Genomic DNA, 22,363 nt, shown 5'->3' on the forward strand with positions numbered 1-22,363 from the left:
TTTTTTAAAGACTTGAAATATTATTTAAATTCTGTTTGTACCTCCAACAACAACAAAAGCATTTCACTATGTAATGAATATAATGTCTTGGCATTATTGTAAAATATATCTGTAGTATTGTGTACTATCTATACCCCTATGTGACGGGTCCTTAAACAAGCCCTCATAATAAATCTCCAACTGATTGACAAATTCACTTATGAAATGGATTGCTGTGAACTGTATGGCAATGACTGACTTATGATCAATAATATGGTAGTAAACAATACATTGTATTGTAAAGCCACTTTTTGTATTGTCTTATGAATGATGATTATTTTATGGTATTGTAAAAGTTTCAGTAATTATTCTCAGAATGTACTGTATTTATTTTGCTTATCACTTATTTTAAATGTAAGAGATGAGAGTAAGGTGTGTGAAAATATAAATTATGAGTATATAATGTACAGGAATGAGGAAGAAGACAAATCATTGGATATTCTTGGAAGGTGAGAATCACAGTGGGTCAAAAACCTTGCTAAATGTAAATCTTTGAAATATACACTATATGCTTTAAACATAGGTTACTTTAATGTAAGTTAGGAAACAATTTTTTCCTGATGGACTGGAGTGTGATGATGCTGAACTGTTTGCTCTCTCTGTCTCTCTTAAAAGCTGAAGTGTAATTTCTATGCCACTACGGCCACCAAATGGAATTGCAAAAATACTGTTTTTAAACAGCTTTCCCAAAAACATGCTTCACTTGCCATTGGCCAAACAAACAGAGAGTCTGGACCCACACTTGTGCAATAATGGAATCTAATTCATTAATTCATTAATTCATTAATTCATTAATTCATTAGAAGGGGGTGTCAACATACTTTTGGCCATATTGTATAAAATAAAATAGCATAGTCTCATGATTTGAGACAGTTGTTCTCTATTAAATATTTGATATAATATATACAGTATATATATATATATATATATATATATATATATATATATATATATCAGATTATATATCATAATTGTCACGAACGCTTTCGAGAGCGCCTCCACGATCGGCCACCGGAGATCTGATTCACCTGAGTACTAATCATCCATGCACCCACATACCGGGCTTGATTAATTTCACAGCTGATTTCTATTCAGGCTCCCTCTATTTAAACTGCACGCAGTGACACACTCACTCGCGAAGTCTTGTTTGTTCGGCTACACTACTGAGCGTTCTAACTACCATTCCTGTCTGATTACCTGCTTACCGACCTTGCTTTCCCTGCTGACTACGATTGTTTACTGCCTGCCTACCTGAACCTTGCCTGGCCCTTCGTTACTGCCCTTTGCTGCCTGCCCTGACATCCTGCCTTCTTCACTACGCCCTGGCACTGCCTACGATAGCTCTGATTCCCCATTGCCTGACCATTGCCTGCTTTGATCTGTGAGTTGAATTAATAAACACTGCATATGGATCCCAACCTACCTGAGTCTTTGTTACAGAAGACTTCGCCAAACATCGATCCAGCGGTGATATCACGTTTGACGGAAGAGCTCACCACCCAAGCGAATCAGCTTTCTGCCCAACGCCATCAACTCGGCCGCCTGACGACCGCCGTGGATGAAATCGTGCGGGCTGTACAAGCTCTCAGCCAGCCAGCACCGCCTCCAGCAATCCCAGCGGCCGATGCCGTCCCTCACTACCAGCCGATCACCGGCCCGCGCCTCGCACACCCCGAGAAGTTTGACGGTACGCCCTCGAAGTGCAAGGGATTCCTCATGCAGTGCTCGGTCTTCCTCTCCCAACAACCAGCACTTTACCCCACCGATGAGAGTAAGATCCTCTTCGTGAGTTCCGTGCTCACGGGCCGAGCTCTTGATTGGGCCACCGCGATCTGGACCAACCGGGGTTTTACCCAGTTCACCTACGAATCCTTTATGGGCAGCCTGACCACAGTCTTCGATCACCCCGAGAGTGGCAAGAGCCCGGGCGACCAGCTGATAGCCCTGCGTCAGGGTAATCGCACGGCAGCGGACTACGCGCTTTCCTTCCGCACTCTCGCTGGACAGACCGGCTGGCCGGAAAGCCCCCTCACGCTCCACTTCCGACGGGGCTTGAGCGCCGAGCTTCAGTCCGAGCTGGCCTGCCGCGATGAAGGTATGTCCCTTGACCAATTCATCACCCTCGCCATACGCATCGACAACCTCATCCGCTCCAGGCGACCAACCCGGTGGCCCGCGCCGGCCGCACCGACTCGTTCACTCCCCGAAGAACCCGAACCTATGCAGGTCGGTCGGACCCACCTCTCTCACGAAGAGAGGGAACGCCGCCTCTCGCACAACCTCTGCCTCTACTGCGGTCAAGCGGGGCATCTTCGCGCTGACTGTCCGCGACGCCCTCCACAGGCCGAGGTGAGTCAATTCACCACCTCCCCCCTCACCACTGCCTGTTTTGTAGTTCCCATTAAACTCACTCACCTCACTGCCAATATCACTGCCCATGCTATGATAGATTCGGGAGCAGCGGGGAACTTTATTGATGAGTCACTGTGCAAACGTGCTAACATTCCCTTGTTATCTTGTACTCCTCCTTTGGCAGTGGCGGCGTTGGACGGGCGCCCCCTGGGGACCGGTCGGGTGCACTACACCACCACCGACGTGATCCTGCAGGTGGGGGCACTGCACACCGAAACCACACGCTTCTTCATCATCCACTCACCCCACAACCCTGTCATTCTCGGTCACCCCTGGTTATGCCAACACAACCCACAAATCTCCTGGCGGGAGCAACAAATCACTCAATGGGGGGATGACTGTTTCACAAAATGCTTAAAAAAAACCTCCACCCCCATCATGGCAGGCTCCGCTAAAATCTCGGCAGTGCCTCACGCCTCCTCCCTGGTACCCACTGAATACGCTGACTTAAGTGTAGCCTTCAGCAAGGTCAAGGCAGCACAGCTCCCGCCTCATCGCACGCACGACTGCGCCATTGAGCTCATCCCAGGCTTGTCACCACCCAAGGGGCGCATCTTCCCTCTATCTGAACCCGAATCCCAAGCTATGAGAACCTACATCGAGGAAGAACTCGCCAAGGGGTTCATTCGGCCATCCACTTCTCCAGCCGCAGCCGGCTTCTTCTTTGTGGGTAAGAAGGACGGGTCACTGCGCCCATGCATCGACTACCGTGGGCTCAACGACGTCACCGTAAAATTCCGCTACCCGCTCCCCTTAATTCCCGTGGCCCTCAAACAACTCCGGTCTGCCAGAATCTATACCAAGCTGGACCTGCGCTGTGCCTACAACCTCATCCGCATCCGCGAGGGGGATGAGTGGAAGATGGCTTTCTCCACCACCAACGGCCACTATGAATATTTGGTGATGCCGTTCGGCCTGTCCAATAGCCCCTCCGTATTTCAGTCGTACATCAACGACATCTTCCGCGACATGCTCAACCGGTGTGTGATCGTCTACATCGACGACATACTCATCTACTCCAACTCCCTGGAGGAGCACATCATGCAGGTCAGGACCGTACTGAAACGTCTGGCTGAGCACCAACTCTACGCCAAGGCCGAGAAGTGCGAGTTCCACTTAACCACTGTGACATTTCTCGGGTACGTCATCAGCCCGGAGGGAGTAGCCATGGATGAAAGCAAGGTACAGGCAGTCCTCAACTGGCCACAACCCAACACGGTAAAGGAGCTGCAGAGGTTCCTAGGTTTCGCCAACTTCTACCGCCGCTTCATTAGGAACTTCAGCACGGTCGCCGCCCCGCTCACTGCCATGGTAAAGGCGGGACTTACTAAGCTTCACTGGTCCAGCGACGCACTCCAGGCATTCAACCAGCTCAAGGAACGATTTACTTCGGCTCCCATTCTGCACCACCCCAACCCAGACCTCCCCTTCGTAGTAGAAGTGGACGCATCCAGCTCAGGCATTGGTGCCATTCTCTCGCAACGCCAAGGTAACCCTCTCAAGCTGTTCCCCTGCGCATTCTACTCCCGCAAACTCTCGCCCGCAGAGCGGAATTACGATGTCGGCAACCGCGAACTCCTGGCCATGAAGGCCGCCTTGGAGGAATGGCGACATTGGTTGGAGGGAGCTCGACACCCCTTCCAAGTCCTAACAGACCACCGCAACCTGGAATACCTGCGTTCTGCCAAGAGGCTCAACCCCCGGCAGGCTCGGTGGGCGCTGTTCTTCACCCGCTTCCGCTTTTCCATCTCCTACCTACCAGGTTCAAAGAATGTCAAGGCCGACTCACTTTCCCGGCAGCACGACGCCATTCCCCTGAACTCCAGTGTTGAGCCCATCCTTCCGTCCACCTTGATTCTGGCCCCAGTCCAATGGGACATCATGGCCGATATCGTCCAGGCCCAAGCGACCGATCCGCCACCGCCTGACTGCCCACCCAACCGGACCTTCGTGCCACACAGCCTCCGAGAGAGAGTCATTCGCTGGGTTCATGATGCCACGAACTCCGGTCACCCCAGGATCACAACCACCATACGCCTGCTGCAAAATCGTTTCTGGTGGGGAACCCTACAAGAAGATGCCACCGACTTCGTGCACGGGTGTTCCGCCTGCAACACGTCCAAGACTCCTAAGCAACCACCCGCAGGGCTTCTTCAACCGCTCCCCATACCTCACCGTCCCTGGTCCCACATTGCCGTGGACTTCATCACTGACCTACCGGTCTCCCGAGGTCACACCACGATACTCACGGTCATTGACCGCTTCTCCAAAGCATGCCGCTTAATCCCAGTTCCCAAGCTCCCCACAGCGCTAGAGACCGCAGAACTTCTTCTCCACTGGGTGTTCCGCTATTACGGCCTACCCGAGGACATTGTTTCAGACCGTGGACCCCAGTTTACCTCCAGGGTATGGCGAGCCTTCTTCCGACTGCTGAACATCAACGTCAGCCTCACCTCAGGGTACCACCCCCAGTCCAACGGTCAGACGGAGCGCCTGAACCAGGAAATCACCAGGTTTCTCCGCACCTATTGCCATCACAACCAGGCCGATTGGAGCCGCTTCCTCCCGTGGGCCGAGTACGCCCAGAATTCCCTCCTGAAACCCGCAACAAACCTCACCCCGTTCCAGTGCATTCTGGGGTACCAACCTCCTCTGTTCCCCTGGTCCGGCGAGCCATCAGAGGTTCCGGCTGTCGACGATTGGCTCCAGCACAGCGAAGCAGTGTGGGACCAAGCTCACGTCCACCTCCAACGGGCCGTGAACCGAACGAAGGAGCAGGCGGATTGGCGCCGCCGTCCCGGTCCCGTCTACTTCCCGGGTCAGTGGGTTTGGCTCTCCACCAGAGACCTACGTCTTCGCCTCCCCTGCAGAAAGCTCAGTCCCAGGTATGTGGGTCCCTTCAAAATCCTCAAAAGAATCAATGCCGTGTCATTCCGTCTGCAACTGCCCGCTAACTACCGCATCTCTCCCACCTTCCATGTCTCCCTACTCAAACCCGCCGGTGGCCCGAGATCGCCGGAGGAGACGAACCCCGGTCCCCCCCCCATCATCGTGGGCGGCGAGGAAGCTTTCCTGGTACGAACTCTTCTGGACTCCAGACGCTTACGGGGTCGAGTCCAATACCTAGTGGACTGGGAGGGGTACGGTCCGGAGGAGAGGTCCTGGGTAGGAGCCGATGACATCCTCGATCCCAACCTCATCACCGAATTCCACAGAATCCATCCAGAGAGACCGGCCCTCCGCCCTCGAGGTCGACCCCGGCGTCAACCAGGTCCTCGCTTCAGGAGCCGCTCACAGGAGGGGGGCTCTGTCACGAACGCTTTCGAGAGCGCCTCCACGATCGGCCACCGGAGATCTGATTCACCTGAGTACTAATCATCCATGCACCCACATACCGGGCTTGATTAATTTCACAGCTGATTTCTATTCAGGCTCCCTCTATTTAAACTGCACGCAGTGACACACTCACTGCGAAGTCTTGTTTGTTCCGGCTACACTACTGAGCGTTCTAACTACCATTCCTGTCTGATTACCTGCTTACCGACCTTGCTTTCCCTGCTGACTACGATTGTTTACTGCCTGCCTACCTGAACCTTGCCTGGCCCTTCGTTACTGCCCTTTGCTGCCTGCCCTGACATCCTGCCTTCTTCACTACGCCCTGGCACTGCCTACGATAGCTCTGATTCCCCATTGCCTGACCATTGCCTGCTTTGATCTGTGAGTTGAATTAATAAACACTGCATATGGATCCCAACCTACCTGAGTCTTTGTTACAATAATTAGTTAAATTACACATTGTTAAATAGGGCTTATGTTGTAGTTATGTTATTAGTATTTGTATTGTCATCAGGCGCGGACTGGCCATTGGAAAGTTCTGAAATTTTCCTGGTGGGCCGGCCGTGAAACGGCCCCTAATGGGCCGCGATAAGCTGAAATGGGCCACCAGAAAAAAACAGCGACAACAAATTTTTTGCCAGTTTCTATGTCTTCCCAGTCCGCCCCTGATTGTCATACATTTTTTACAGATCAGCCATATTTTCTGGGACACCAAAACAAGAGATGGCAGCATTTCATAGAATGTCAAAAGATCCACCTCCACCTCCACTGCTTCCTGTACCTTCATCTACACAATCAGGAATTTCGTCTGATGGTGAGCCAACAAGTTTTGTAATATTCAGGTTTTTCTTTTTACAAATGATTTTACTCAACAGAAAAAGATGAACTCAAATAAAAACAGTTATGAGTACATGCATCGTTTGACATCAGAGTTTTGGTTATTTTTGTTTATATAAAATGGTCACTACAGAAATGCAAATCTCTTATCTGAATTTAAACAGAGGACATGTACAGGTCTTCAGCAACAACCTCTTATGTTCTTTTCTCCTCTAGGACAATTCATCCACCCCACAACATCAAGTCAAGGTATGAAAGTTCACCTTTCAAAATATAATTGTGTGTTTGCTTTAAAGCCTGTGATTCAGGAAGTAAAATGTGTGGAATTAATCTGATAGGTACAAAAAGAAAACGTGATCATGAATCCGAGTCATCGCTGACATCAGGTTAGTAGATTCTGAATCTGTCCACCAGTAATCTGACACTTCAAAAACGTCTGATCCTAAACCAAACTTTGCTTGACTGGAAAAGAGCAAATATATTACTTTCTATAATAGAGTGATTGTGAATTCCAATTGTGAATCTCTTCTTTTTCAATGAGCATAGATGTGGAGATCATGAACAAGGCAAAGCAAATCATGAAAAGAGTCACTGACAACTTAGACCAAGCCATCATGATGCACAGAGATATCATTTCAAAGATAGACAAAATGGATGAAGTTAGCAGGAAGAAGGCAACCATAGGGATTTTTGGAAAATCAGGAGAAGGAATGAGCTCCCTTTTAAATGCAGTCTTGGGGAAAAATTATCTACTGCCATCTGGTTGTTTTGGTGCATGTACAGCAGTTATTACCCAGGTGGAAGCCAATCTGAGTGATTCCAACTATTCAGCAGAGATTGAACTCTTCTCTAAAGAGGTTTCACCATTCATACTCATTTCACCATACCTTTAATAAGTGTGTTCTTAATTCAGACTGGAGTGAAGAAAAAAAGCCTTGTGTTCTTTATTGTGTCTTGTGTACCTCTGCAGGAGTGGGAGAAAGAGCTCAAAGATCTTTTAAATATTTTATCGGATGAAAATGAGGACAGAAATGATGACATGATAGAAATTGCTCTAGAAAAGATCACTGTGCTGTATGGAGAGGATGCAGATCAAAAAACATTCGATGAGTTGATGATGGAGAATTGTAAAATATTTGCAAGCTTGACTACGAAAATCTCAAAGAGTGATGTATGTTTTTGGAGACTAAATATGTTTAATATATGTGACCTGAAGTTTCTTGACTTTCAAATAATAAATGTATAATTATATATTGTGAATTTGCTTTTCAATGAAGGCATGTCTAAATCTACATTATTTATTTCATTTAACAGGTCACTGAATTTGCAAATGAGGTCGATTTTTACATACAGCACAGTAAGTCAAGCGGTGGTGGCTGGTACTGGCCGCTTGTAAAGAGTGTGACTTTAAAGATTCCAAATTGTAATGAACTCTTGGAACACATTGTGCTTGTTGATATTCCTGGGACAGGAGACTGCAATAAGCTTAGAGATGCCATGTGGAAATCTGTAAATACTTTTAATTATAATAATTTTTTAAATTATCTTTAAAGGTGCACTCTGTAATTTATTTGCTAATTGCAAAAACATTTAAACAGAAAGAAATATTAACAGAAGAGTAGTACATAAAAAATTCTTAAAATTATAGACATTCACATGAGATGAAGACTCAAGTAATATCAGTCTTAGAGGAAAAAGCTGCTTTAATCTAAAGATGGTGTTGGATGGACATTCATGAATAAATATTGTACGTTTCGATAATTTCCCGCAATTGGGCACTTTACATTTACATTTACGCATTTGGCAGACGCTTTTATCCAAAGGGACTTACAGTGCAATTATTACAGGGACAATCCCCCCAGAACAACCTGGAGTTAAGTGCCTTGCTCAAGGACACAATGGTGGTGGCCGTGGGGTTCGAACCAGCGACCTTCTAATTAACAGCCCTGTGCTTTAGCCACTACCGGACACTTTCACTGGCTGAATTAATTAGTGAGTGCACCTTTAACAAAAGTTTACAATAATAGTGTTTTCTTATTAAACATTATAGTAGCAATTCTAATTAATGGGCACCTATTATGGCATTTAAAATGTTCCTAATATTGTTTTGGGAGTCCCCAACAACAGTTTTACATGCATGCAATGACAAAAAACACTTTTGTTGTCTTATAATATGCATTTATGTTTATTTACCTGATTTGCTCACCGACTTCCAAATGATTCGTTCAACGACTCATTTTTCCAAACCCCTCCTTTGCGTGACGCTAATCTGCGGTGATTGGTCAGATGACCCAGTCAGTTGTGATTGGTATACTCTGTGCAGAGATTGTCGGAAACGGAACGCCCATCACCGCTTTGTAGTAAAAAAATCAAAATCAGAGAAGGAATTTGAGTTGATTTATGTTAGCGATCATAGCCAAAAGTTCGGTGGTAAACACCCAATCAGTTTTTGTTTGCGTTAGCCCAACGCATAAACATATTGGTAAAGCACTGCATTACAAGTTATTGCTCTATTCTTTATGACAACTCCAATAACATCGACAAACATTTCACATATTTCCAAAAAATTGACATTGGAGACCTAGAAGCTGCGCTGAGCGTAACTTACACAACACACACAAATACTTATTAAGCATGCTAAAAAACACATAAAAGCAACAATTATTAATAATACTTACAGGTTGTGATTCGGAAGAGGAAGCTGATCCAAATAAACTTGGTACTGAACCTTCCTTCAGTATCAACCGGTTCGCGAATCCACACTTGAAAGCATTCATGTTCGTAAAGCAATCGTCATTAAAATGACTCAAACACAGCACAAGGTTCGGGCTATACTTGTGTGGTATAGTTGTAAATATAAACTCTAGCCGCTGATTCTTCACATGCTCGTCCCTGGGCAGTGAAAAAAAGGTCACTTTTGATATGCACTTCAGAACACAGCGTCTTGTTGTCGACATGATGTTTTCAAGTTTTCCCTGGTGTCTGCTGGCGCAATGAGTGGAGCGGCCAATTTGATAATTTTTAGATCTTGGCGTCTAGCGAACAGGAAAATGACTCGTTGGACAAAGCGATTCATTACATTGACTCAGAGTCGACTCCTACTTATGAGAGACAATAACGTTTTTTACGGTGAACTTTCATATATAAAACTTTGCAGGATGTTTTTGTTCACTTAAATCTATGTTACACACTACATGAAAGGTAATTTTCAAAATTCCATAATAGGTGCCCTTTAAAACATTTCATCTTTCTCATTTTAATGATTCACTTCTGTATTTCAAAACCCATAGAAACTTCGCGAGTGCTCTAATGTGTGGATTGTAAGTGCTATCAATCGAGCAATCACTGACAAAGAACCCTGGGGTATATTAAAGCACTGCGTTGAAGATTTGGGACCAGGAGGAGAGTGCAAAAGCATACATTTCATCTGTACAAAGACTGATGAAATCGAACCAGGAGAATATTTGAGGTTAGAATTATGCATTTTGTCATTTAAGCCGATGTAAGTGATTTATTTATTTAGTTTTTGGAATACCATGCATAAAATGTTCCCACTTCAAAAATGTGCCCACACAGATACCTGTGAAATTGACATGAATTGACAAATGTTGTCATGGGAAATCACACATGTCTCTCTAACAGCCCAATGCTGAGCATGGGCCTCACTTTTTTTTAGACATTTAGAAATCTTGCAATCAGGTGCCACTCCCTGTGTCAAACATTTCGAACATTCAGATATTCTGTCACCAGGTTAAGCCTAAATTAGCAAAGTACTTCATATCACTTACAACATATTTATACACAATCTACAGCATCTCTTTGTTATGGAGCCCCCAAAGTGACCTGTGCAAAAAATAAAATCTAAGAGACTTTCGCGTGCGCACGAGAAAGTATCTTAGATTTTTTTTTTTTGCACAGGTCACTTCGGGGGCTCCGTACTTTGTCACAGTCCAAAGATCACAATTTTACATGGTACAACAATCTGTGACTTTTTCATATTTCTTTTCAGATCTGAACGGCTTACTAAAGGGCAAATCTCAGGAGACAAGGTTTGGAAAATTTAGAAGAACTGTATTAGCATAGATTTCTCATTTACTCTGCTTTCATAGAGACAGTAATCACTGAAATTAAAGGGTTAGTTCAACCAAAAATATAAATTATTTCATACATTTACTCGTCCTCATTTAAACCCAGATGTGTGACTGTCTTCTGCTCAACACAAAAAAAGATTTTTAGAACAATATTTCAGCTCTGTAGGTCCATATAATGCAAGTGAATGGTGACCAGAACTTTCAAGCTTCAAAAATCACATAAAGGCAGTATAAAAGTAATGGATACGACTCCAATTGTTGAATATATGTCTTCTGAAGCGATGCAATCACTTTGGGTGAGAAACAGATCAATATTAAACCTTGTGCGACCCTGTGTCCACATGCATGGATGAGGTATTTTGACTTTTCTATATGCAACGTATAATTTAAATAAATAAAAACCAACTGAATACTGTTCACAAGACTGTCATTTAAAGGGTTAACTTCTGCCGCACCGAGTCACATGACCAGCTGCTTCTTCAAGCGCTCCTACGGGCAGAGCGCCTAAGTGCCTCTGGTAAGAAGTCTCTTTATGTTTTTTAATTGAAAATGGTTTGTTTGTAAAGAGGAGAGTCTCTAGTTTCGTCTGATATGCCGCATTAAAAAATCTGTCAATTTTTAGCACGTCAGCTCCCTGATAAACACATGTCCACATATGTGGAAACTCGTATTGCATTTCCTTAAAAGTAGAAAAAGCTGTAATTTTTGTAATTTTTAATAACTTTCAACTGTAACATATCTGTGGGTCATTACGCTTCATTTTAATATACATTTTATTATATTTTATTTTGTTATCTCTGTGCAATATGATTATATTCATTAACATTAGTTAATACATTCCTATATATTTACAGTATATTTTCACATTGAGGATAAATGGTTTCATCCAAAAGCTGAGAAAACTTTCTTTAAGAGGTTTTATATGGATGTAAGATGAAAATAAGGTGCATTTCAAACTGTTCTGAGACCAGTGAAAACAGACAGCACACGGGAGATTAAGTAATTTACTAAACAGGATTCAAGGAAGCATCCTACAGCTTTCTATGCTGCTATGTGCATTCAATCCTAAAATCTGACCAAAAGTTCAGTTTCAGCCTGAAGATGATGTTTGGATCAATCAACATGTTTGGCAGACATGCGACAAAGTTAATCAGTAAATAGATTCTGAATTTTATAATGCAACATTTTATTAGAATATGGTTGGCACTGATTGGATGATGCTGGACATTACTTTGAACAAGAATATTTTTTTCAGCTTTACAGAACATCAGCTGTAATGTCTGACGTCTCAAAAACATGAATAACCAACACTCCTGGAAACATCATAAACAATTCGATGAAAAAAAAAATATTACTTTCTATAGCTTAATGTTAAGCCACATGTGTGGACATACAATGGAAATGATTTGCTCTAGAATTGTTTTTGCTTGTTTATTAGATGCTACTAGTTACAAATCAAAAAGGGAAATGCGGGGGTCTTTGGAGGCTAAGTTCCATTTTACTTAAAATTTTCACTTTCTTTCACATTTTGAAAGTGAAAGTGAGAGTGGAGATTTACATTTAAAATGACTTAAATATTTACCTGTTTCTCACCCAAGTGATGTTCCACATGTCCCACCCATAAATGACACCTCTGGTTATATGCTGAAAATCACACAAAAACTCATCATAGATGAAGAAGGAGAAGAAACGGCACACAAGTTCATTGGTTTTAATTTTTTGTAAATATGCCATTTTTAAACATGCATAAATATATGTGAAGATTGAATTATTAATATATATCAGTCAAAACAAAATAGCATAATTTAATTTCAGTGATAAATAATATTTAAGATGTAATAACCATTTTAGTTTTACAAAGTAAAGTTTCTCACTTTGAAATGGCCATTTGTTAGTCTTTAAATTGTAGCTTTAAAATATGTGCAATGATTAATGCATTACTAAACAGTTTCTATATAATGCATTTTTTTATATATCCATATAAAAATATATATCCATTTTTATATAATGAGTATACATTAAGTTTTGAATCAGATTTCACAATGGACTAAAAGTTATTATGCCTCCACTAATTTTATCATTATTATACAGGCACCTTATATTAATATTTGGATATTTTAAAAGTTTTATTTTTAAAAGTGTATTGTTGCTTTCATTCTTTAGGATCAGAAAAAAGCGTGCATACTTCATAGAAATGAACGTGCCAAGACAGAAGTCAAAGAAAAGTTTGAAAAATCGGAAATCAAGGTATTTTCTTTATTGTTCCCATTGTTTTTGATCATTTCTGTTCATATGTTGTTTTCTTCTTGTTACTACTGCTTTCTTTTTTTATAGAAAAGATTCAGTTCTGACAAGAATTTTCTTCAAGTTTTTACTGTAAGCTCCAAAGCTTTTTTTGACCACAATTTAAATCTGGAGCCCAGTGAAACAGGTACAGTATACCATCATCTATTGTTGTTTTTTTTACAACATTAATCATGACAGTAAATTCCATTTATACAAGAACATTTTCTGTGATTACGTGCATTTTCATTATCAGTCCAAAGCTACAATATTTTATGAGTTAGACAAAGCTCCGAACAAATGAATCCAAATCACACCCTTGTGTATAATTTAGTGAATTGTCTGTAGAAATAACAGATCTGCAGGAAGCTCTGAGGACTCTAAACAAGAACATTAACAGAGAACGGACCAGAGATTATGTCAATGAAGCAAAGGAAGTTTTATCTTTGATCCAGAGTGTCCAACTGGATACAGACAAGAAAACGGTATTTTTCAGAATTGCTGATATTTGAAATTTTCCTCAGAGTGCTGTCAATATGTATGTATTAATATGCACTGCTGCTGTATGGGTGTGTTTTAGGCTGAGACAAAATCCAGCATGCACAATGAATTTGAGGAGAACCTTAAAAAGGCACAAAATGAACTGGTAAAATATTTTGACAACATTTATAATATCCTGGAGCAATGTCTCTCAGAAGGAGTGAAAGAATCAGTGCTGTTATGTCTTGCAACTACACAGGCAGTGATTTCACCTGTAAGTTTGATTTACATTGTCAATTGTTGAGGAAAATGTATCCTTATTTCCTCGGCCTTCTAACAGCATTGATATTTTTGTTTTATCACTCAGAATATTGATAAAAGAGTATTCCATAAAATCCTTCAAGCAATGTGCAAGAATGGAGGACGCTATTGGTCGAAACATTTGGATAAAGTCATAGACCTGAACAAGCAATTAGCCAAACACATGCACGAATCTATTGACAAAGATTTCTTTCAGATTTTTCCGTAAGTTCTGTCATTCCATACCCATACAAAATTTGTCTTACTATTAAATGAGTAGCAAACAAGCAAAATACTTTTTTTCAAAATAATTATTTTGTCGTCTGAGTGCACATCTTTGAGTTTGATTTGCCACCCCCTTTGTGTGTTGCTCACGCTGCAGTGAACACCCATTTTTTGTGTTACTGATGATAGTGCGTATATGTTGATATCCTTTTGCCTGGAATAGGTTTAATGTCATAAATCCACAACCAGCAAACAAATGCAAAGATGTGTTTGTACTGGCCTCTCTTTCCTGTAAAACTTGTGTCACTTATTAAATTAGTTTGAACTGTTTTTAAATGAAACCAGAATTTGTTTTCTCTTGACTTCAGTGTCAGTGGTAAAACAGGAAGGTCAGTGCAGGAACAGATTGATAAGTTCAGTATCATCCAGAGTGACTCTGCATACCCAAGATCTCCCATGTTACTTCACATTCAGAACTACATCAAAACAGAGGTGAGTAAACTGTGTCTTTACTTCCATTAAATAATCTACCTATCATTCAGAAACATTGACATATTGCAGTGAGTGTTTATTGTCACTATAATTAAAATGAAACTAACTGAAAGCATTTAAGATACCAAAACTGACCACTTTTATTTTTTAAAGTAAACCTAATGTGCAGAATGACATTGAGTGCGTTTACATGCACTTTAAAAGTCTGATTTCAGTCAGACTAAAGCAATACTTCTTTTTTTTTTAAATGTAATGTAAATGTGTTGTCTAAATGTGGGTCGGGGGTTTCAGAAAAACATTAACCCTTTCAGAAAATTGCAATTCATACCTGAAATGCCTGTCTGCGTTGCTCACCCTGAAAAAAACAACTGATAATTTCTATGGACACCTTTAACATCTTGAATGAATGAACGTTTCATTTATATGGTGCTTTTCTGACGCTACACTCATAGTACGTTACACAGACTCTCCTCAACCACCACCAGTGTGCAGCATCCACATGGATGATGCGACGGCAGCCATAGTGAGCCATTACACTAACCACAAACCAGCTATTGGTGGAGAGCAGAGAGTAGAGTCAATTAATGGTTGGGGATTATTAGGAGGCCATGATTCAGAAGGGTCAATGGGGGAATTTGGCCAGGACACACACGGGTCAGGACCTAATTTTAACGTCTCATCAGAAGGATGGTGCCTTTTACAGTATAATGTCCCTGTCACTATACTGGGGCAATAGGACCCACACAGGCCGCAGGGTGAGCACCCCTGCTGGCCTCCTTCATACCTCTACAAGCAGCAAACTTAATTTTCCCCACAAAGTCTTCCATCCAGGTACTGACCAGGCTAAACCCTGTTTAGCTTCAGTGGACAACGGGTTTTGAGCTACAGGGTGATATGGCTTCTTTAAACACCTTCACTGACACATTTTTCTCAAACCAAATTATTATCAGCATGATTATAATAAATATAAACAAGTCCACAATTCTAAGCCAATGAGCACAATGATAACAAACATCTGGTCTCCACCAAAATCATTGTATAAAGAATGTAAGAAATGCATGTGGCTGTAAAGATTTCCATGTTGTTGTACCTGAATTTGATAAACGACAACAGGAAAACATCTACTTTACTTTCTCAGCTGATGTCCTTTCTTTACCTATTTGATATGGCATAATTTCTCTGTCTACATGACGATGCAAAAATCCATGGTAGTTCAATTATAACTGCCCATGTAAACATACTCATTGGTATATATTTCAGTTCCCTATCTGTCACTCACTCGACGTTGTGTCGATATAGTGACACTAGGGGTCCCTATAAGAAACGCCACAAATAGCTGAACTGTTTTACGTGGACTGGCGGTGCGAGACGGGAAAACCAGGGTCCCGGCCATTTCAGCGGGTAGTTCATTGTTGTGGCAGGAGGGACACAAGGTCTCGTTCCTTCCATCAGGGAACGGAGGTTACGAAAGTAACCAGGACATTCCCTATCTGTCACTCACTCAACATTGTGTCGATTTAGTGACACTAGGGTTCCCTATATGAAACGCCACAAATAGCTGAACTGTTACATTGCGTGTCTCGTTGCCAGCACACCTGGCCATCACGTAACTTCTCAAAGATCAGAGGTGTTTGAGGCTCCCAAGGGCGACCCCTAGTGTCACTACATCGACACAACGTCTCATTCCCTCCATCAGGGAACGGAGGTTATGAAAGAAACCAGTTCGTTTACCACAACCCCCATTTTTTTAGGGCATTTTCATTTTGACATTATTCCTGCACACTGAACGGACAACATTTTATAGACAGCCCCTTTTAATTAACAGATTTGCCCATATTCCCCATGGCTGGTGCCCTAGGTGACCTCCTAGTTTGCCTTTGCCAAGAAACGGCCCTGGGAGAAAATGTACTCTGCTATATTCTAAAATCAAGTCAAACCCTTTCTAGAACACTAAAGATGTTGTAACAGCAAAGAGTAGAATTAACCCATGGTTTTAAAATTAAATGTTCAACAAGCACATATGAATATTGGTGTTCACTTCAGTCAAACTTTTGGCCATATAGTGTACATAAGGTTAATATGATATGATTGAGTTTTGATTAATAAACAAAAAGGGATTGATAAATTATCAGTAGTTTGTCTTGTGTTGTGTGTGTGTGTGTGTGCTGTTTTTTACACTGTATGTTAAATTTATAATTCAAAAGTTGTTATTTTTCCTAATGTTCCTTTCAAAGGAAAACCAACTGAAGGCATCGCTCAACAGAGATGTTGTTAAAAGGAAAAAGGAAATCTATACATCAATCCAAACAACCATTGAGGATGCAATGGCTTCTTGTTATGAACGTAAGCTTCAAAAGTAATACATAATAACAGAAAAAAAAGCTATTTGGCCAGTTTGTATATTGATCAAGTTGTGTTTTTGCAATATCATTATTTTGGGGTGAGGCATATTGTTTAAAGATCTGGGGCCTCATGTATAAACATTGCGTATGCACAAAAATGTGTATATAAATATATGTTATAAACTTGACATGAAAATGTGCACACAAGCTGTACCCCTTGCATATGCACTCTTTTACTGCTGTGTGTGAGTTGGTGACTCAAGTGACAGCTGGACAATTAATGAACTGAACAGACTGATTATAAACTCTGCTTTTCATTAAATACCCAGAATTTTGAAAAAGTATGTAGTTAAGCACTCGAATCAAAAAATATTGTTATCAAGCTTATATTAGGCTATGTTAATTTTATGTAACCAATTGAGCACAAACGCTTTCAAATATAAGATGTAATAAGGAAATATTGGTAGTGGATGTGCACACAATCAAATACAAACAAAAGGTAAGCTTGCATATTTTATTTGTATTTTATTACATCTTTTAGTAATCCAATGATGTCAGCCAATAGTTTAACACTGCACACATCATTTTAAAATCTTTGTTTTGTTTCCAGTATTAAATATTTATCTTCTCTATAAAACATCCTTAAAACGATTAAAAAAATTGTCTGAGAAGCAAAATTGCAAAGATTTATGCTTGGAACCATAAAAATATTTTCCATGGATAAGATACTGTATATCGAGTGGTGGTGGTGTAGTGGTCTAATGCACATAACTGGTAAACTGGTAATCAGAAAGTCGCTGGTTCGATCCCCACAGCTACCACCATTGTGTCCTTGAGCAAGGCACTTAACTCCAGGTTGTTCTGGGGGGATTGTCCCTGTAAGAAGGGCTCTGTAAGTCGCTTTGGATAAAAGCGTCTGCCAAATGCATAAATGTAAATGTAAATATATTCTCTGAAAACACCTTAATATCATATAAAACAAAGTTTCTCGGGTTAACAGATCTTGTTTAAAAATATCAAGATATTTTAGTCTAAAACAAGACAAAGATTAAGAAATTATTTTTACCACCAGCTAATGGGCACTTGAGGCATTAACAGTCTGTATTATCTCCCATGTTCATAGTTTCTCTTACCGTTAAACTCGGTAGTCACGTGTCTGGATGGTGATATGCATATGACAGCTTTGGCCAAATATATTGCCCTTGGTAAATATGAGCAAAAAAAGTCTGCAAAATATATGTATTTATAGTTTATGCTTTTGATCTTTCATCCAAAATATTCACAAAAAATCTGTCCTCTAATAGACATCAAACTACTGCAAACACAACAACTTATCAAAAAACAAATATACTGTATGTGTGGCACAATATTCAATATTTTGTGCAACCTCACTCTCTGAGACTTCTCCTATAATGCCTAATGAGGTTGGAGAACACATTGCAAGGGATCTGAGACCATTCCTCCATACAGTATCTCTCCAGATCCTTCAAATTCCAAGGTCCACATGGTGGACTCTCCTCTTTAGTTCACCCCACAGGTTTACGATGGGTTTCAGGTCAGGTGACTGTGATGGCCATGGCAGACCCTTGATTTTGTGGTCAGTGAAACATTTTAGTGTTGATTTTGATGTGTTTTTGAGCATTGTCATGCTGAAAGATCCAAACACGACCCATTGTAAGCTTTCTGGCAGAGGTTTTGATTTCTTGTTTTTGATTTGTTGGTATTTTATAGAGGCAATGATGCCATGTATCTGAACAAGATGTCCAGGACCTCTGGCATAAAAACAGCCCCACAACATTAAAGCTCCACCACTATATTTAGCCTTGGGGATGGGGTACTTTCCCATATGGCTACCTCTCAGTGTGCACTAAACCCATCTCTGGTGTTTGCTGTCAAAAAGCTCTATTTTGTTTCATCTGACCATAGAACCCAGTCCCTTTTGTAGTTACAGTAGTGTCTGGCAAAATGAAGATGCCTGAGTTTGTCGGATGAGAGCAGAATGTAGGTGACATCTGATTGTAGTTTTGGAGACTTTCTGACCCCAAGACCCAACTAATTTCTGCAGTTCACCTGCTGTGATCCTTGGAACCATCCTCCTCACCATGCGTGGAGACAATATAGACACACATCCTCTTCCAGACCAATTCTTAACATCTTAAGTTGATTGGAAGTTCTTAATTATTTCCCTGATTCTGGAAATGGGCATTTTCAATGCTTTGGCTATTTTCTTATAGCCATTTTTTTTTACATATTTTGTGAAGCTCAACAACATTTTGCCACACATCATAACTTTATTCTTTGGTCTTACCCATTGTGATACATAAGGGAATTTGGCTTGTGTGTTACCTCATATTTATACCCCTGTGAAACAGAAAGTCGTAGCGGAACAATTTAATGTTCCTAGTCATCCAGGTGTACTAAAACATGTATAATATGAATGGGAATATACTTCAGATATATTTTACTCATATGAATTTCTAGAACTGCCAATAATTGTAGCAAATGTGTTTTTTATATAAATATTAAATTAATTATGAGATTTCCCTTCCCTTTCAATTCATTTACTTTCATTAAATGTTAGATTTTTGTGAATATTTTTAATGAAAGATCAAAAGAATAAATATTAAATACATATTTTTCACAGCCTTCTTTGCTCATATTTACTAAGGGTGCCAATATTTTTGGCCACAACTGTATGTAAAGGAGGTTACGCACAGTTAAAACAGCCGCTGTACCCTCCATAAATGGTTATTTTAGGGAGGAGATGGGGGAGGTTCACATGTATGTACGAACAATCTTCCACAAGCTGGAATTTATAAAATGAACTTCACGCAGGTTTTCCCATACGTTTGATTGAATAAATCTGAAAATGTTGTGCATACGCACACTTTTAGGATGAAATCTATGCAGAGTTTTTATGCATGAGGCCCCTGGGCTGGTTGGCTAATCAAAAGATTGTAGGTTCAAACCCTTGTTGCTTAACCCTAGATTGTTACTGGGGTCATTTCCTGTAATAAATGTTCTGTAGTTTGCTTTAGATAATGCAGCTGCTAAATAATTACTGTATTATTTGTTAAAAATATTAGAGTGAACATTTTATTAATACTGCAGGATGTAGGCCTACAATAAACATTTTTAATAGAAGGTTCTTGTAGTTTCACTGTAAAAAGTCTCATTGAAAAAAAAATTTATGAACACCAAGCATTGTGTCACGAGTCCCAGTGGTCTGCTCTGTGTTTCTCCCCTCTCCCCTGTCCCGAACTACACTTCCCATAATCCCCTGCCCTTATCACTGCCAGTGTCATTGTTCTCACCTGTGTGTAATTTAGATCATCATCCTTCTGTATTTAAGCCCTGTTGTTTGTTCATTCGTTGTCGGTCGTCAAATCCAAATGAGAATGTTATGGTTGCGCTCCGTGGATGTTTCTCGTGTTTTTGTTTTGTTTTCCCCTCGTAGATGTTTTGTTTGTTCCCTGTGTTGTTTATGATTTTGAGTTACCCGGTTCACCCTTTTGTTCATTCATTAAAGAACTGCATTTAGATCCTCACTCCTCGTCTACCCTTGTCTGATTCCGTAACACATTGTCTATTTTAGAAGCTGCAGCGGTGAAAGGAACAGGATCCATGAGGGCAAACCAAGACATGTTAAAAAGGCATGTTGATTTGATCAAACATGACATGTTCAACAAGGCAAAAATGAAAGTCCTTGAAAGGTTCATTAACTTAAAGGTATTGGTTTTATTAATTAATTCATACATTAAGCACATATTTATTTACATGATGACTTAACTCAAACATAATCTTTTTTCTTTGTGAAGCTGCATATAATGATTTCTCTTGAATTTGGACTAAAGAGATCAATGAAACTGTCACTGTTACAAACCAACAAAATCACATTATTGGGTAAGAGAGACTTTTAACCTATTTCAAGATTGTGTGATTTTTGCAATGCTATAGTATCAACATATAACTCTGAATTTCATGATGTCTGTTCATGAAAATTCTTGAATATCTTGTATTATATTTTCTCTAGATGTCTCCAGAGAGACTGAAAAGCTGGAGAGACTGTCAGATCAACTGTATGACTGAGATCATCAAGCAATGAACAGGACAAGAGAAAAGATATGATTCACAAAAGGGAAAAATTCTTAACACTTTATTTTACAGTGTCTGAGTTATACATATTACATGTTACTAAAAGTAAACTCAACATATTACTCAGAGGTTTGGGTTTTATTTTAAGTTTGAAAAACTGCAGATCATGAAACACAAACTGTATACTGATTTATAGCATATTTAATATGATAACTTTATAAAAGCAATGAATAGAAATGATATTTAAAAGCGTATGGCAGTTTGCCAATATTCAAGAACCTATATTGGTGATTTATAGGTGGGAAATAGTAAAAGGGTCTCTTTCTTTTTTGTTGTTGTTTTAATTTCTGAAAATGATTTGCAAAACAATCAAAGCAACAGATCTTTCTTAACACTGTTAATGAGTCTAGCATTTGTGATTGATATTTGGCACTTATTAAATAAAGTTACTTATCCAATAAATGAATGAATGTATTCATAAAGTATCTATCCATGTTTAATGTTTAAGCTATGACAACAGGACAAAATAGTGAAGCCTTTTTTTATTTATGTTATATATACATTTACAAATACATAAAATCTTAAGAGTAAACTTTTTCTGCTATACATATATCTTAATAATAAACAGCCTAATTAATACAATTGCCTTCACACTGGTGCAATCAAAGATGGATGTGTATTAATAAACAAATTATAGGCTAATATAAGTCTCAAAGTTACAGATTTAAAGCGTTCACCCCCCTAATATTTAAACTATCCTCATATACACACCCTTGTGTTGATCTGAACATATATTACTTTTTTCCTGTGGAATGCAAAAGGAGATATGAGGCCAACATTATCAGTCACCATTCACTTTCATTGCATCTTTTTTCTTTAAAAAGTGAACGGTGACAGAGATGAAAGACATGCAGGTTTGAAACATACCAAGCCCATTTGAGAGGACAGGAAGGAATTTTTTATTATATTTGTTTTATTATTATTTAAAAAACATTATATATACACACTCCCCTAAAGGATTATTAGGAACACCATACTAATACTGTGTTTGACCCCCTTTCGCCTTCAGAACTGCCTTAATTCTACGTGGCATTGATTCAACAAGGTGCTGAAAGCATTCTTTAGAAATGTTGGCCCATATTGATAGGATAGCATCTTGCAGTTGATGGAGATTTGTGGGATGCACATCCAGGGCACGAAGCTCCTGTTCCACCACATCCCAAAGATGCTCTATTGGGTTGAGATCTGGTGACTGTGGGGGCCATTTTAGTACAGTGAACTCATTGTCATGTTCAAGAAACCAATTTGAAATGATTCGAGCTTTGTGACATGGTGCATTATCCTGCTGGAAGTAGCCATCAGAGGATGGGTACATGGTGGCCATAAAGGGATGGACATGGTCAGAAACAATGCTCAGGTAGGCCGTGGCAT

At 40.5% G+C, this 22,363-nt stretch overlaps 1 protein-coding gene across 1 annotated transcript in view; it reads left to right on the forward strand.

Moving 5' to 3' along the window:
- LOC127620091 (nuclear GTPase SLIP-GC-like) overlaps positions 1 to 21,879 on the forward strand; it is a 26,326-nt gene extending 4,447 nt beyond the window's left edge. Inside the window, exons 2-19 of the mRNA XM_052093188.1 lie at positions 6,477 to 6,601; positions 6,841 to 6,873; positions 6,963 to 7,010; positions 7,171 to 7,481; positions 7,595 to 7,795; positions 7,939 to 8,133; positions 9,915 to 10,093; positions 10,634 to 10,673; positions 12,879 to 12,962; positions 13,050 to 13,146; positions 13,347 to 13,483; positions 13,579 to 13,752; positions 13,846 to 14,003; positions 14,372 to 14,495; positions 16,730 to 16,838; positions 20,433 to 20,566; positions 20,656 to 20,740; positions 20,871 to 21,879. Of these exons, the coding sequence (XP_051949148.1) occupies positions 6,511 to 6,601; positions 6,841 to 6,873; positions 6,963 to 7,010; positions 7,171 to 7,481; positions 7,595 to 7,795; positions 7,939 to 8,133; positions 9,915 to 10,093; positions 10,634 to 10,673; positions 12,879 to 12,962; positions 13,050 to 13,146; positions 13,347 to 13,483; positions 13,579 to 13,752; positions 13,846 to 14,003; positions 14,372 to 14,495; positions 16,730 to 16,838; positions 20,433 to 20,566; positions 20,656 to 20,740; positions 20,871 to 20,926 (2,256 nt within the window). The 5' untranslated portion in view covers positions 6,477 to 6,510 and the 3' untranslated portion in view covers positions 20,927 to 21,879. The remainder of the gene's footprint in view (positions 1 to 6,476; positions 6,602 to 6,840; positions 6,874 to 6,962; positions 7,011 to 7,170; positions 7,482 to 7,594; positions 7,796 to 7,938; positions 8,134 to 9,914; positions 10,094 to 10,633; positions 10,674 to 12,878; positions 12,963 to 13,049; positions 13,147 to 13,346; positions 13,484 to 13,578; positions 13,753 to 13,845; positions 14,004 to 14,371; positions 14,496 to 16,729; positions 16,839 to 20,432; positions 20,567 to 20,655; positions 20,741 to 20,870) is intronic.
- Positions 21,880 to 22,363: the final 484 nt, after the last annotated feature.

This window comes from Xyrauchen texanus, chromosome 26 (genome assembly GCF_025860055.1).
Source record: "Xyrauchen texanus isolate HMW12.3.18 chromosome 26, RBS_HiC_50CHRs, whole genome shotgun sequence".
NCBI lineage: Eukaryota > Metazoa > Chordata > Actinopteri > Cypriniformes > Catostomidae > Xyrauchen > Xyrauchen texanus.